General features: G+C 43.2%; 1 protein-coding gene across 6 annotated transcripts in view; it reads left to right on the forward strand.

Moving 5' to 3' along the window:
- The first annotated feature begins 3,046 nt into the window (after positions 1–3,046).
- KIAA2012 (KIAA2012 ortholog) overlaps positions 3,047–17,844 on the forward strand; it is a 102,777-nt gene continuing 87,979 nt past the window's right edge. For all 6 annotated transcript variants that reach the window (XM_019554519.1, XM_019554520.1, XM_019554522.1 and 3 more), the window contains exons 1-2: positions 3,047–3,388; positions 9,821–10,105. In XM_019554519.1, coding sequence (XP_019410064.1) covers positions 3,302–3,388; positions 9,821–10,105 — 372 coding nt within the window. In that variant the 5' untranslated portion in view covers positions 3,047–3,301. The remainder of the gene's footprint in view (positions 3,389–9,820; positions 10,106–17,844) is intronic.

The raw sequence follows: 17,844 nt of genomic DNA on the forward strand, positions 1-17,844 counted from the left end.
TCTACCATATGTCAGTTCATAAGGATTAATATTAAATAAGCACCATGGGTCTACAATCAAACCTTTTTCAGATCCAGGAGCCTGTCCTCTTTTAAAGTAGTAAAGTTTGGCAGTCTGGTGAGTTCTGGGAGGGGCAAGGATGGAACATAGACACTTTCACCCCCAGCTTGCCAGTTCAAAGCCAGTACAGGTTGTTAGCTGCTCCCATTTGGTAGCCTAGGTGAGAACAGCAGAATTCCCAAAGGACCAACACGAGGTTCCTTATTCCATTACTGCTCCTTTGTTCTGCTCCAGGGTATCTGGCCACTAGAGATATCTAACACTGCAGGGAGTCTTCAATACAAGAAGCCAGAAAAACAGCTGTACTTACAGTCGGTAAGTGTGGAGGTTATGGTCAAAAGACTATAGGGCACATGTAGATCACAGCTGTGGTCCAGCTGTCAGAAATCCCCATGTGACTATAGCAATCTGGACCTATAGCACCCTTTGGGCCATCTTAACCAACTCTGGGGATTCAGCATGGCTTGCATTGACCTCAAAAGAGGAACAGAACAGTAAGAATTTAAAGCCCTGTGTCATTCCTGCACAAAAACAGAACAGAAAATCAAGCCCAATGTTTCCATTCAACATTCTAAGTGGAGTGCTTCTGAATTTAGTGAGGCCTATAATATTCATTGTCATTTGTCAGACTCCTCTTGAATTCCTGTTAATAATTATTCATGGCCATATTGTGCATCTCTAGAACAACCTTTTAGTTAACAAAATACATACAGTATACTTCAGTACTAAACAACACACCCTTTAAAACTGAGCACCTTCTGTCCTGTATAGTTCCCACTGCTTGACCAAACTCTTATGGTTTATACTGAGTTGTTACTCAGTTCCAATTTAAGAAAACTTTTATTGCAGTCAATTGGAGTGGCCTGATTAAGGTCTAACCACAGGATTAGTTCCTTCAGGTGAATACACATATGCACATGTGCAGATTGCTGCACCTAGCCCTATTACATGATCATCTCAAAAGTGGAGCGTAAGAACTGTTTTCCACAGCTGAATGTCATTATGTGATTCCAAAAAAACAGTGGACACTAAATGCTGCAAAACAGCTAAGATTAAGCAGTGAGGACTACCCTAACTTGCATCTACAGAAGGAATTTCAATCAGCAGAATTTGGCAGCATATCAGAACTACAGCCCATCCTTGTCATAGATCCCACACAACCCTTAATGACCACAAGATCTCAGTTTAGGGGGATCTCAGTGGGAAAGTGCCACTTATTGAATGAATAACACTTCAGGTGACCTTAGAATGATTTTGTGTTTAGGGTATTGAACAGACACGATCCTGTTCAGTGGGTTAGATTATCCTACACACCAATTATCTAGCCTCAGTGCCACAAATTATGCTATACTTGTCTGACTGAAGAGTGAGGTAAGAGTTGGCCCTATCAGCTTCCCAGAATATTCTATTTTGCCCTTGGTCAAAGACTTCAAGCACATACCTAATAGTGTATAAATTATTTTGCATAAAAACCAAATTAAAAGAACACTGTTAAAGTTGCAAAATCAAGTGATAGACAATGTCAGAATTATAGTAATCTCTCTAATATTATTTTGATTCCCTTTGTATGGCAGCATCATGATACCATCTTTAATTATATAAGCACATGTTGCTTTTTCCATAGACCTCATTCAGGACACAGAGCAAACGTTCTCTGGAAATGAAACAGGATGGTATAGTGAAAGAGACTGCGTGCATCTGTATGTACACGTTAATGCACAGTAGCCTATTTTACTGTACATTAAAGTGTCACATAAAAACTGTGCAAATAGGCTACTGCACAGTAAAATAGGCTACTGTTCCTGAAGCATCACTTTAAAAAGTGCGCTTTTGGTAGTGTGCATTAGGGCAACCTAATGCGGATTTATTTGGTACCTCACACTGGAGGTACAAAATTTAATGCACATTAGAAAAAGCACATTAATGCATGTGTAGATGCACCCACTGTTGCTGATAATAGAAGAGAATAGAAGTAGTGATGTGAATAAGGCAGGGGTGTGCAGAATTGAAAGGATGATCTCATGGTTGAGACAGATGACTTGAGGAATTGAATTTTATCATTGCCTCTGCTCCAGAGCTCCCAGTTCCAATCTTCCTCCTCAGACTCCTTATTCCATACCAGTATCTCTATCTGATTCTTTTCTTTAACAAGTCACTCCCAGTTCTCCCCCAGAACCTCATCAGATCCTCTTTAGATCGCTCCTCAACCCTCAGTCCTTTCCCTTTACCCTGTGTTTCTTTGTCACTCCAGCCAGTCCAAATCGCCCCTCAGGCCCCTCCTCTGATCTTGATCTTTACCTCACTTACTGGCTCCAGGTACCTATTTCATTTCCCTTTCCTATGCCCTAGTTCCTTGTTGGAGGGTTCAATATGTACACTGTCCAACTCTTACAAGTAGAATTTAGTTTTACCCAGTGATTGTTCCCTGCCCTCTGGTTCCTGTTAAATTCCTAATGTAAGTTGAGTACCTTAACAAAGAAGTCAAAGAAACAGAAACCTGCACCAGAATGAAGGACAAAGAAGTTATGAATTTGTGTGTGTACACACAGAAGAAGCAGGCAGATCACAAGTATAGGCTCTAGTCTAGAGAACAAATTTTCACATTGCGGGTCCCTCCCTCTTTTATGGCTTAATGTAGAGGTGAATTTTTTCCTATTCTAACATTACATCATTATATAAATAAAAAGCTGAGAACCACAAAAATGAAGTTAGCAGAGTTGTACATGGACACATATACAAATATGTGAATGATGAGTATTATATAAAATGGCCCAGGTAATGGTCCCTTCCAGCACTAACCAGTCTGTCTCTGTCAGACTGGGTTAACAAATAATGAAACCTGAGCCTGGCCCTTTGAATCTCTGCTCTCTCACACACTATCTCCCTCTTGCTGGTTTAAGCAACTTTCCTTTGCTGCCATAGTAACAGAGAAACAACCTCTGATCACAGTAAAAAGGATGGTGGTGTTTCACATATCAGTAGAAAGAACAAGTGCGCAGGACAAGCAGGAGAAAAAGTAACTGTTTCCACAAACTGTGAAGGAGATTCAGGACTCCAGGACCCTAACCTGGCTCTTCTGCTATTTGGAGTTGTGCATTGATAAGGAGCTGATTTACGATTTAGTATATTTCATAACAAAGATCATGTCTACAAAACTGTCTGGTTGACTGCTCTGAAAACAAATTTACAGTTTTAGAGGCAAGATGATAGGTCACTGAAGTTGCTCAGTCACAAACAAAAAATGCCCAATCTCTCGCTGTTAAGCCGTGGTATTGGGCAGGTGGTCAAAAAAACCCAGGAGAAACTGGAGGTGCATTTTGAACCAGAGGTGAGTCACATTTACAGATATGTGGCAAACAAACTATTAAGGATTCTACAGCACAGTTGTTTTTTGTTCTGTCTTTTTAACTGTTATAAAAGTAACTGTTCAGTCACCTTTGTTTTCAGGAGCTCATTAGTAGTTAAAATTAAATTTGCCTTAGTAATATAAGAAGCACATGTGTGCTGTAATTAAAAGTGGAGAATCTTGAACCAGGATTCTTGATTCTGTAAAGAATCCAACAGGGAAATAGATTCTGGATGGGAAATACTTATTGTTCATTTTCTTTGTTTCTTAGTTCTTAGAAGAGTTGTTTCCTGGCTATACACAGTTCTGGCATCTGCATGGAACAGTTGTGAGCTTAAATCATAATTGCTGAATTTTTCTACACTGATTTGAGATAATATTTTATGTAGCATATACAAATAGCACATTCCAAACCAATTCCAGAGCAATGAGGAGCACTTAGACAGGCTAATAAGGAGCACCACTCTTTTTGTAATGGGAAGCCTGTATATTTCAGTAGTAGTGAACAAAATGGCTCCAGGACTTCAGAATTAATTGGGCATGACCAACTGCAACTGGATAATTATTTTTAAAGAGTGGGGGCTATATCCTGATATCACATGGTAGAGTGGAGTTACTCTAGATTTCTACCTGTATGATGGGGCTCAACATTTGTCCCAAACTCCCCTCTAAGTTATACCAGTTCATTTTTTTTTGTCAGCAGAGTTGGGACCAGAGAGACTCAGAATAGAGTCTGGTTAAATTACCTTATCTGTGATTTATATAAGACTATTTGCATAAAATAACTTGATCTTGCTATTTCAAATTGCTATTGTACAATCCAGGGAAATCAAGAACTCCTATTTTTTCAGTAAGGTGTTCAGTGTAGTTACTGACTGATGAAAATGTTTGTAGTTGGAGCCAAAGCAAGGAGCTGTAGCTTTACATCAACAATATCATGTGAATGCTGTTCTTATGAGAAGAATTTGGAAACCCTTGCTTTACCCCAGTCAGAGTTTTTCCTGGATAAATGGCTACATGGTTGTGTTCCAGGTCTCCTTGAATGACCTGTGACTGCTGATAAATCAGTGTTTTCCATATGTGGCAGGCTAAGGGATAGAAGTCTTGAGCCTGTTATCTAACTTACCTGTGGTTTCAAGGGCATCCATCACAGCAGGATCGGAATGCTTGGGGAAGTATCTCAGAATAAAAAGCATAGACTTCCTGGATATTTAAAGATGTTTGGGCCACAAGGGACCTTACAGATCTTCAAATCTAACCCCCTGCCCTGGGCAGGAAAGAGCACTGGGGTCATAAGATCCCAACCAGGTGCATGTCTAGCCTCCTCTTAAAGACCCCCAAAGTGGGGGAGAGCACCACCTCCCTTGGAAGCCCATTTCAGATTCTGGCAACTCTTACTGTAAAGAAGTTCTTCCTGATGTCTAACCTAAATCTGCTCTCTGTCAGTTTGTGGCCACTGTTTCTAATTACTTCAAGGGATGCCCTGGTAAACAGAGCATCTCCTATTCCTTGCTCTACCCTACCTTCCTTATGAATTTGCAGGTGGCCACAAGATTACCTCTCAGCTTTCTCTTGCAAAGGCTGAAGAGATCCAGGGCCCTTAATCTCTCCTCATAGGGCTTTGCCTGCAGGCCCCTAACCATATGAGTGGCCTTCCTCTGAACCATCTTGACGTTGTCCGTATTCCTCGTTAAGTGTGGTGCCCAAGACTGGATGCAGTACTCCAACTCTGGCCTGAGACACAGCGAGGCATGGGCTGCCCCGGGGCTGCACTTAGTGTGGGAGCCAGGAGGGCAAGGGCAGGGGCAGCTCGTGCAGGGTAGGGAGCTCAGGGAGGCGCTCCAGCTGCCACCTGACTCCAGCTGCAACCGCATAAAGGGGAAGTATCACCTCCCTGGACCTGTTTGTCATGCACCTGCTAATGCGTGATGAAGTGTGGTTAGCTTTACCAATTGCTTCATCACACTGACGACTCGTGTTCATCTTGGTGTCAACAATGACTCCAAGATCCCTTTCCACTGCCATGCTGCTGAGCAGGTCCTCCCCCAGCCTGTAAGCATGCTGGTGATTCCTTCTCCCTAGGTGCAGCACCTTGCACTTGTCCTTGTTGAACTGCATCCTATTCTGTTTCACCCACTTTTCCAACCAGTCCAGATGCACCTAGATTTGTTTCCTACCCTCTAGTATGTTAACTTTATCCCATAATTTGGTATCATCTGTGAATTTGGACAGAGTGCTTTCCACACCCTCATCCAAGTCACTGATGAAGACATTGAACAGCACAGGTCCAAGGACTGAGCCTTGTGGGACTCCACTGCCCACATCTTTCTAGGTCAATACCAACCCATCCACCACAACTCTCTGGGTGCAACCCCTAAGCCAATTTGCCATGCACCTAACTGTGTAATCATCTACGTCACAGCTGCTCAGTTTATCTGTGAGAATAGGATTAGATATCATATCAAAGGCCTTCTTAAAATCCAAGTAGATGACAACTACCTTGATTCCTGCATCTAAGCATTTTGTGACCTGGTCATAAAAAGAAACAAGGTTAGTAAGGCAGAATGTACCTGCTATGAATCTGTGCTGGTTGCCCTCCAGCATTGTTTTTCCTGCTGGACTCCCACAAATGTGATCCTTAATAATTTTTCAAAGGTTTTCCCAAGGATAGAGGTGAGACTAATCAGTCTATAGTTACCCAGATCCTCCTTCCTCCCCTTCTTGAAAATAGTGACCACATTGATCCTTTTTCAGTCCTCTGGGACCTGACCTAAGCACCAAGAGTGCTCAAACAGCCATGCCAGTGGCTCTGCTATGACACTGGCCAATTCCTTCAGTACTCTTGGATGAAGATCATCTGGGCCTGCTGACTGAAACACATCCAGTGTTCACAACGTTCACACATTCCTCCAGAGAAGATGGTCATAATTTTTGTTCTGTAATGCTGGTCTGCATTGCCATGCAGCCAACGGATGTTTTTAAGAGAGATACCCATTCTTGAAAAAATCCCCAAATTAGACCATTGTCTAGGCTAAGTACAGGTAGTCAAAAAGCCTGAGGCTGAATCAATTCAATCTTCACAGATTAATCTAAGCTGTGTAGATTGAACCAGGAATCAAGTGAACAGACATTCACTTTTGATTCTGAAAATCCAGCCACATGCCTGTAATGGCTCAGGCCAGAGCATGCCTCCCTGCTCAGCTGGAGCAGACAGTATGGGCCAAGGCTAGTCCACCCACCCTATGGGGGCAGCGGGGACATACAAAGCATGCTGGGGGACTGTGAGTTAACTTGAATCTGGAGGGGATCTGGGACAGCAGTTCAATAAACTGATTTAACCTAAATCGGTTAAGTCTGATACTATATCCATCCAGGTTTATCTTAAACCGGTTTCAGCCATTTTGAAAGTGGTTTACATGCACTGAACTTTTGTTGTATTACAGATTATGCCAGTTTATGTGTAATTTCTGTCCCTAGCCTAGTTACTACAGTATGTATAGGGAACTAACTCTTGCTTTACTATTCCACCAGTAAAGACTTACTTGCAGTAACAGAGAGGAAGACATTTCTGGGGGGACCTTTAGTTAAAGTGCCCCCCACTACCATGGTAAGTACCATGCTCCAGCAGACTTAATTAATCAAGTGTGCTCTGTCGCAGGGGCACTGAAGTGCCTGCTCCTACAGAAGGACAGGTGTTGGTTGCCGGGGCAACCACAGGGGTCAGCTGACCAGGAGGGGGCAGGGTCTGGAGTATAAACAGCCCAGGCTGAAGCCTAGCAGGCAGTTCCCCTCTGGCAGTTGTGGAAGATGGAGCTCTGTGGGAGCAGGCTGAGTTTAGGAGCCCGATGGCCTGAGCACCTTATGAGCAAGGATACCAGGCAGAGGAGCCCCTGGTAGGGATTTGGGAAAGATAAAGAACATGATGGTTTAGGGTTTATGTTTTGGCCAGGAGGCCTGAGTTTGAGTTGGGGCTGAACGGCCGATGGTTTTGTTTGTTATTACGCCGGAGGACTGGGTGAGGCTATAAGGGGTTGGAGGAGGCCTCATAGGAGTGCCCCAGTAGCGTGGGGGTTCCTGGTGCCAGAGAGGGCACAGCAGTCAGGTGCCAGAGAGGGCACAACAGTTGGATTAAGGGCCAGGTAAGGCTGAGGCTGCCTGAGCCGGATAAGGATCATAGACCTAAGGAGGGATCTGGGGGCCAGGTACGGCCAAGGCCACCTGAGCCCCAATTGTGAGGAGCACCAGAGTGGGCACCGGCAAGAAGCCCAGAGGGCGTATAGGAATAGAAGCCCCAGGGAGGGCACACAGGAAGAGAAGCCCAATTGCGAGGTGAAGCCCCAGGGAGGGCGCGTGTGGGAGAAGCCCCAGTGTGGGTGGAAACCCAGAGGGGGCGCATAGGTGAGGAGCCCAGGGAGAGTGTACACTCAGAGGCGAGGAGCCTCAGGGAGGGGCACACAGGCAAGAAGCCCAGAGAGGGCACGACATTTAGGGGGCATTGACCCCAGCCCGGGGGGGCACCAGCAAGTGGGCGCCAGCTGCATGACAAGCCCGGGGGGCACCAGTGAGTGGGCACCAGCTGTGTGACAAGCCCAGGGGTGCCAGCAAGTGGGCGCTGGCTGCGTGACAAGCCCGGGGGGGGGGCACCAGCGAGTGGGCGCCAGCTGCATGACAAGCCCAGGGGAGGGGGCGCCAGTGTGGGCGCAGAAAGGAAAACCAACCAAATAACATCTGGGACAGCTGCAAAGCTTGGGGTGTGGTACAGGGGAGGTTGGAGCCACGCATGGCCCATAAGGCTGGGGTGCACCAAGTCACTCCATACAGAATAGGGGCCAGGATAAACAGAACACCATGTCCAAGGGGACAAAAGGCAGCCTTCATTATAAAATTAGATAACATCAAAGACGTGGCAGGAGAGACGAGGGTGCTTGATCGCCAACTTGCCACGGTAGGGGTGCCAGGAGAGATCACGGCCGCTCCTAGGGCCCCGCGCCGTGACATGCTCAGACACACTGGAATTCCATTGTGTCAGATCAGTCTCCATACTCATGTACAGATGCCCTCATATTGGAGGTACTAAATTTAATGTGCATTAGGAAAATCTCATTAATATATGTGCAGATGTGCCAAGAAGAAAGGAAAGAAGGAAAGAAACAAACAAGTACCTTTCACATTGCAACACCATTAGTTCATAAATAAAATTTAGGCTTCATAATTTATCATCAGACACCTGTTACTTTTCTCAGTACACTACATATAAGTTTCCCTCTCTTTATGCTGTACATACATTCCTGGAAAACAACACATAACGCAAATTCGCATAAAGGGAACCCACTTTAGAATGTAACAAATAGGAATACGTTCCAAGACCTCGACTGTACTGACCCCCAGACCCATTTCTACCACTTTTACAAGATAATTTTGGTACTCACCAACAGCTCATAGTACACACAAGCACAGGGCACTGTCATAATGGGGATGGCAACTACAGAAACACATGTCACAGACAATGAGCAAGGAGCACAGATCCACACAGGAGACTATATTTTTGGTGCGCATCACTCCCACAATGCACCGCACAAAACAGCTGACTGCAGGCTTCCACCACACTGATCGCCCAAGAGTGAATTTACCTCGCATATAATGAATTTTTGGTATAAAAAGAGTCATTGCATAAGAACGAATTCACATATACAGAACCCGCATAAAGTGAGGGAAACCTGTACTGTACTGTCACTTTCATTATTTACATTGTATAAATACTAAGAAAACTGTCTTGTGGTGAATCAAAAAGTTAGAGATGGAAAGGTCTTAACAGTTCATCCAGGACATTTGGCAGTGTGTTTGTCAATTCCTATCTGAGCAGTCCTAAGTGAGGTTTTCCATCATTTGAGCATAATCTACAGCCCAATAGATCTGCTAGCCTAAAGAAAAATATCCTAAAATGTCCCCACACTTTTCTGAAGGAGAACCTCCTTTAACCTGAATCAAGAAAGACTCTGAGCCTCATTCTTAAATCCCCATAAAGGAAATGAGAAGCCAGTGAGCATTCTCAATGAAATCAAAGAAAGTTCTGTCTGAGTAAGAATTCAGTAAAACCTTTGTAAGCCATTCAAGGTTTGGCTCAGCGTGAACACTAAGTTTTCAGGAGAATTTCCTGACATCAGTGGATTATTTGAGAATGTAATTAGTTCAGAACCTAGCTGTGCAGTGCAGTAATTCTTAGGTACAGAAGACAAAGCTACATTTGATACATTTTCTGATGACATCAGATACAGCCACAGCAGTGAAAGCCAGTAAGCAAAGAATAATTTCCTGCGTATTTGGTATACCACAAACTCTAAACTCCAGATATGTGATTTTTTCCCCCCCTTCCAGAGTCCATACTACATTTTTATTTTTTTTTGTTTTTGCTAGGATTATTTGAACTGGAAGGCTTGTGAAAGTTATCACCATGTTAGCAAATCACTGACTGAGAGGAGTGTCATGAAGGATGGTTGGAGTCTGTATCTTCCAAAAACCTATAGCACGAGAACAGGTGCACTGGTGCTCTATTCTGAAGACCTGGCTGAACCCTCATGGAAACAGAGAGGAGGGAGGAAGGGCCCACAAGGCCACAGGCAGAGAAGAAAGAAACTACAGATAGAATTGCACACTCTCCAAGATCTGACAAGAGCCATCTTGGCATATGGAGGCAACCAGGTAAGAGAATAAAAGATGATGCTTTCACTCCCAGAGTTTCAGTTATATGAGGTCCCTTAAAAAGTTAATTCTGTTCTTCTAGACTCCAGGAGTCCTGGTAATGAATTTGTAACTTCTGTTTTTTGGCTGAAGTAAACAAAGCTGCCAGTAGAATTAAACCAGGTTCTGTATTCAGGCAATATTACAAGCAACATTCCTATCTTATTCTCTTGCACTTCCCCTTAAACTATCACTGATGTATGTAACTATTGGTTTATAATTTTACTTGTGCATGGTTTGAGGATTAAATGGGGCTGAAGTGTTCCTAAGGTCTGTCTGGGCAAATCATAGAGGGTCAACTACTGCATACATCTGAGGGTCAACTACTGGGTACATCTGTAACTCAGGACAGGAGGCAGGCTTTTGCCTAAAGCCAGCCTAGAGTGAAATCCTGGTTCCATTAAATCAATAGGTTTTTGTCACTGATTTCAGTGAAATCAGGATTTCATCCAGGAAGTTGGTGTCTAAGAGCCTCAGCAAGGAGCAAACGTTCACTATTAATATTATGTGGAAAAAATACTCCAGTGCCATGCTAAAGTGATGGCATTTTTCATCTTTGAACTGGAAAAGAAAGCATCAGCTTAGCCATTCTCATCCCACATTATATAAACTCGTATTTCCCAAGATATGGTATAGTTCAACTTTTTATAATCTTGTTTATAAACACCACTAAGGTATACCCATGCCAATGACAAATTTCTATGTTGTAGTAACTGACACAGGCTACTTCAAGTGTTAAAAACAGACAGATGTTTTTAACAGAACAAACACTTCAAGTAGCTGGCAGTAAAAAAAACACAGAGTGCCAGAGTGCTATAATGCACCAGGTAGTTGCTACTACCACTTGTCTGGGAAAACCTATGTAACTCACTCTAGACTCCACTGCTCATGAAGTAGTGAGCTCATCCCAAACTTGTGGAAATAAAATTTTTCATAGCACAAATTCTAAGTATACAGCAATATGTATTGCTGTATGTATGGACAAGGTTTTCAAATTTAACACCCGCCTGCTGTATTACCATACTTTGTTCATGACGCAGCTTATTAATAAGTGAAGATGAAGATCAAATAGCAGAGATCATCATCCAATGTATATTTTCATGCTCTCTGATGAAGATATAAATACCACTTATATTTTCCTTGGAAAAGAAGTCAGACCTGACCAAACATTTTAAAAGCCAAACCAAGTGGTTGAGTATGTGCTTTCCATGTACTCTGCTATAATGCTAAATATTGGAAACTGAATGATTTATACAGAGGCCTCAATTATGCAGCTAGCACCACTTTTACACATGCTCTGGGGGGAAGTGCTTTAATTAGAGCTGCTCCAACATCCACTTTAATTAAAGTGACACAATGTCTCATGTATCAGCGTCCCTGCACTTCAAAATGGCTGCAGGGGCACTTGAACTAATGTTATTTGACCAGCTCGTTCAAGCATACTCCAATGTAATTCGATTAATCGAGTCTGCTCCAGTGTAATTACAGCTCATTGGAGCAGCCTCCATGGTTGTGTATAGGCAGGTTTCCAAGGTATATGTAGTTAAGGGGGGAAGCTTTTCCTCCTCAGCTCTGCCCTTCGGCTCCTGGATTAGTCACAATCCAGTCATTGCTCTCCTAGCATGGGGAGTTGTGGATCATGGATCTATTCTGTGGATGCTGAGTTGATCCATAGTGAATTTGATTGTCAGCTATACCAGAGCAGTATCCAGGACAGCAGAGAGAACTGTGTTTAAGTCTGACTATTCCACCTTTGTGGTTCCCTGATCCTAGGCTAGTCAGAGGCTGGTTCAGCCCCTGACATGACTTAGAACTGTCTGAGGTCACTGTAGGTTTCATGTGGTTATCTGTCACCTCAGGAAGCTATTCTATCACCTGAGGACTACTGTAGTGAAGGGACTTCCTAGTCATGTCCTCTTTACTAGGCTAATCCTCTTTAAACTTGAAGGAGAAGGCCTGCATGGACATAGAACTTCTATCCAGGCTCTATAGCTCCTGGCAACTCCTGTGCACCAGAGAGAACATCAGGAGGAAATCATCAGGAGGCCAACTCCCTGTGGCTCTGGAGCAATGCAAAAAAGGGCAAAGTGGAGCCAAAGGTTTGATTCAGTGTCTTGATACACCAAAGTTTTCAGTTCACTAAGTGGCAAACATGTTTATTTTCTGCAGGTAATGCTATAGGAGTACATCTGTAGAGACAAGTACATAAGGTGTGGATGAAAACTTGCTGAATAGATTCTGGGAGGATGAACTTAAAGTCAGGGATGGTGTGAAGGAATGAGTAGAGACACCACCTTGTACAGCCTCCTGCACACTTTCTATCTGCTACCAAATACTTCATTTCTGCTGCACTGGATGCTGCTTTGGTACAGTTGAAGATCAAGCCCAATATGTTACAAATTCAGCATCCATATAATAGATTAATAGTCTATGTCTCTCCATGCCAGGAGTGCAGTGACAACCACAAAAGATCCAGCTGTCACATCTGTTACTATTCAGGTCCCGTTCAGGCCTGATGTTCAGAAGTGCTGAACAGTCACATTTCCAGCTAAAGTCAACGGCACATGCTGGTTTCCAGTACTTTTGAAAATCAAGCTTTGAAAAACAATTAATTCTTGAAAATTTGTCTCAGAAGGCAGAATATGACACTTAACTGAGAAATAAAACACTTCAGATAAACCCACTTCATAGAGCCTAAGGCGTTGTCACAATATGTGGTTTGGATCCCATATTCACAAGTCCTTCACATGAGCCCTTTTTGCCCCAACCTCTACTTTTTCACAGACTTATTTTGTTTTTTTTCATTTTACAATAAATTGTGTTTCTAACAATACAAATTTCTTGCCCACAGAGAAGTAGCAAATACACAGCACTGGAAACTTTGAAACCTTCTGCTTATCCACCATACAAGTATATCTTAGCCATCCGGGGCACATCCAGACAAGTGCACACCTGCGGTTTGTGGCACTGCAGACCCATCTGTGGCACTGCAAACTGTATGTGCAGCACATGCAGGCATTCACCACACTGCTAATTTGCAGTACCACAAGATTTTTGATCAGGAGATCCCAGTGTCAGAAAAACTTGCAGCAGAAAAAAGTGGGATGGCACACATGGTGGCAACATGCACCACCCAAAACCAAAGCCTGGCCATCCAGAACTACATTCCAGCTGCCGGCCAGGCTCTGCATCACTGGATCACTAAGGCTGTGTGAAATTTCGCCAGCAGTTTCATTTTGATGCTGTTTCAACTTGTTTCAAGCTTGAACCAGTGAAATTGAAGTGAAACAGAGAGCTTTGAAATAGCCTTGAAACGAAATGAAGCAAGTCAAAACATTTCAAAAATTTCAAAACGTTTCGAGTTTTGAAGCTCAAGCAGGGAAGCTTGAAGTTGCCTGCAGGGAAACAGAAACTAAAGTAAGAAGGGGGTGGGGGAAGGAGTGCTCTCATAATTGACAGGATAAGTGACTGTCATCCTTTCCTGAGGTCCCTTCCAATCCCAGTGCTCTGGGGGTAAGATGGAAAAACTGTATAAAAGGCAACATTTTTTGAACTGCCCTGCTTTCTGCCTTAGTGTCAGTTGAGTGAGGGTGCACCTTAACATACACAGAGTGTCACCCACCCATGTCATGAGTTTTGCCTGTCAGCAGCTAGGGGTTCAGGGCCCCAGAACCCAGACTCCCCCTGCACAGATCTCCTTGATAGCTGGCAGGATTCATGGCCACAGCAGGGCCTAGCAGGCCTGCAGTTTTCACCCCCCTGTGCCTCAAGACAGAAACAGTCCCACAAGCACCCATGTCATGGGTTTTGCCTGTCAGCAGCCAGAGGTGCAGGGCCCCAGAACTCAGAAGCCCCGCATCTGTCTCCTTGAAAGCTGACAGGCTTCATGGCCTCAGCAGGGGCTAGCAGACCTGCAGTTTTGACCCCACTGTGGCTTGACACATACACGTGACATGAATTTTTTGCTTTCAAGACTTTGAGGTGCCATTTCCCTGAAACCCCTGCACCTATCTCCTTGAAACTTGGCAGGCTTCAGGCCCTCAGAAGGAGTTACCATTTTTTGCAAGTTTCATCCAAATCAGGCCAGAAGTGACAACATTTTAGGCTGTTTTGAGCTTCCCCATTATAGCCTATGGGCAAAATGTCAAAACAGCGTCAAAACAATGAAACCATTTCAATGAAACAAAACAGAACAGCAGTTTTGAATCGAAACAAAATTCAAAATGAAACGCTGTTCCGTCGAAACGCAAGTCAAAACAGAAGAATGCCATTTTGCACAGCCCTATAGATTACCACTGCCAGAGCCCTGGGAGGCCCCCAGGACTCCAGATAAAGCTGTTGGGGCCAGCCTAGGTACTGCCTCCTTTACTCCATTTGGGGTAACTTGCCACATGCCAGAGTATGCATGCACAGGCATTCCCCAGGAACAAGTAGTAGTGGCACATGGGGAAACACATGAGTGCTCATCTGGATGCACCCCAGTAGTTGAAACTCCCTTCCCTTACTATTAGTATGCCTCAACACTGTTGTCAAACAATCAACTCTAAGTGTGAGGATAGGCTTTGAGCTTTGGAAAAGAAGAATGACAAGAGTCCTTGGGCATCTTACAAACTGACACTGTTTGTATATATAGGGATACTGAGGGCATATGCATGAAGGGCCAGGATCTGTATGTCATCCTTCATATTCTGCCTACCTGCCTTTAGAGTTTATTATTATTTAAATGGCATGTAGAAGCCTGAAAAAGATCAGGGCTTCTTTGGGCTAGTCACTATACACACATACTGTTCTTCTTCCAAAGAGCTTAGTACAGGATAAGTAGAAAAAAAAAACCAGTAATGGGTGCCAGGCAGGAAATATAATTACTTAGGGAAGTTGTAGAATCTCCTTCACTGAAGCTTGTCGAGAAGAGGCCAGATGGCCACCTACCTAAAAAAGTTGAAGAACAGCCAATCCTGAATCTGTGCAGGGGGTTGAGCTTGATGTCCCTTGATATTCCCCACAGCCCTATGATTCCAGGATTATTCCACTTCCAGAGATGAGGAATTGAGGCATGGAAAGAGGAAGTGACTAGCTCAAGGACACATGAGGAGTCACTGGCAGAGTTGAGTATTACAGCTAGACTTCCTGATTCCTGATTCAGTGTCTTAACCAGAAAAAAAGCAATCTTCCCCCTTCCTTATGATTGGAGCTCACATGCAGCTAAGTGAAGGAAGCAAAAGGGAGCTCACAGAAGTTTTAGTATCCTTCATGACAACCCAGCTGGCCCAGTCTCCAACTCTGCACGAGCCCAAGAGCTCCCCCTGGAGAACCCTTGGCCACTCACTCTGTGGACTGCAAAGGGCAATTCAAGGTAGTTGTGGTGGGAACAGCCATGGCCAGAAAAAGTCACTATCACCAACCTTTCAGCCATGCAACCAGCTCAGATCTGCATGGCTAAGTTTGTAATAAACCTAAAACTTCTGTTGTTGTTGTTTAAAAAATAAACCTGAAATTATTCTCAGCATATCAAAAGATCCAAGAAACCCATGGGACATGAAGGACAACTTTGGAAAAAGTAGTGTAGAGCTTACTCCCATTCAAGGCGTGGCCACTCTGTGTCTGTTACTAATCATGCAAGTCAGCTCCTAGGAGGGACTGGACCAAGATCACCAGTTTATTTCACACACACATATCTGAACAACCATCAATGTATGGAAACTCCCAGTAATTATTAATCTAATCATAATTTGAAACAGCAACCTACAAGTAAAACATTTTAGATCCCATTTGCTAGTGTCTTGATTGCCATCCAGTCCTCTATTACATGCTGTTTTAGTTGATAACTACTATAGTTATACAACAAATGTATACAGCCATTCATACTTACTTAACTACAAGTATGCTGGTGAAGAAAAAAGTGTCAAATCATTATTAATTATATTTTGAAAAAATGTTAGAAGCTCCAGTAGCTGTTTCATGGATGTCTACAGTTTATTTTTAATAAATCCTGCTTATTAACTATTTGGATTACATTAGCATCTAGAGGCATCATCTTCAAACTATTGGGAGCTGTACAAACACAATGAAAATACACCCCAAAGCCTATAGTCTTATTGCACAATTATTTATAAAACTGCCATGTGCATTGTATACACAACACAAAAAACCAGAAGACACATGCCATTGCTTAATAACTTTAGTAGATAAAAGCTGAGGAGAAACCTCAAATGTTGCAACTCTGCTATACTTAACAGAGCACAGAATACATAGTAAGAGTGATGATTTAAAGAATCTGAAACAATTTGTCTGCTTAAAATTATTTCAGATATAAAATATTCTCTACAAAGAACTTTCAAAACCCTTGTGATCCCTAGCCCCAAAATTACAGTTAAAACATTAATCCTGCTGCTTTGCATATAGTATGAAAGCATAGCCTTAGATACAAGATACTGATAAGCCCCATTAGATATTTAGAAAATTCCCAGGAAATTTAATCCATTCATATTAAGAAATGAACATTTTGCTCACTTCCGATTATGGCCCTGTGTATAAACACTACTTCAGTAGTAGCATTAATGTGAGAAGATGAGCCATAATCCAGATCCCTTGTGTATACTGAGTGAAGATATCTTTTAGGGATAAAAAAGTGAAATAACCCTCAGTAAAGCTTCTAAACAAGTCTGAACTAATGAGGAAAACATCGGTACACTCTAGGTTGCTGTTACCTAATGCATCTGGCATTTTGGAATAGATTAAATTGAATCTAATAGTCTATGATACAGCTTTCTCTTTACAAAGCCCTGGGATGCCACTAATAAATACTGGCCACCCCATAATGACTCCACACCTCTAGAGTCAAGACAAAACATCTTATAGGAAATCACTGCCTACTGTAACATGAACCACATCAGTGAAACCAGGTACAACATCCATCAAAGATTAAAAGAGCAGAAAATGAACACTGCTGTGACCAAGAACACAAAATCGTGTACTGACTGCCACAAAAAATTAGAATTGAGCAGGGGTATGCTCAGGCACTCACAAATCATGTGGCTGCAGGAGACTCCAGGAAATTGGGCTGTGATTAACTCTTTGTGCCATCCTCAGCTATAGCAACATTCTATTAGTGAAAAATGTTCAGTTGTGACCCTCCAACAATATAAAGTTTTTTCTGCTCTGAGTTGAAGAGGAATATGAAAGGTACAGATAGCCAGCAACTTGTGTTTAATGCTCAACCTAGGAGACCTACATGAGAGCTTTTGCTCACCAGGCCAGCAAAGGACACTGATAGCACGGAGGTCCTATGCTCAGTTTCTCTGAGGAAAGGAGTTCCTCGTGTAACATTACATCGATCCTGTGCAATTTAGGGGTGGCATTGAAGGACACGGCACTGAGGGGCCTCAAAGGAATGCCTGTTATTCTCTTTGTTCAGAAACCATGCCACTACAAAAATACAGTTGGAAAGCAGCATTAGTAGCTGATACATAATACAGGAAGGAATATGAGGAGGACCTCTAAAGGGCCAGAAGCACATGAAGAATTCTTGTGACAACTTCATAATAATAGTAAAACCTCAAGTTTCAGTAGGAGTGAAAGCAGTGCCGTAGCAAGAGGTGGTGAGCAAGGTGACCGCCCTGGGCGTCAAAGTGAAGGGGTGCCAACAGGCACTGTCCAGTTGGGGTAGGGCATGGGACAGAGCCATGAGTGGCTCACTGGGG

This window comes from Crocodylus porosus, unplaced genomic scaffold (assembly GCF_001723895.1).
Source record: "Crocodylus porosus isolate Cpor-Errol unplaced genomic scaffold, CroPor_comp1, whole genome shotgun sequence".
NCBI lineage: Eukaryota > Metazoa > Chordata > Crocodylia > Crocodylidae > Crocodylus > Crocodylus porosus.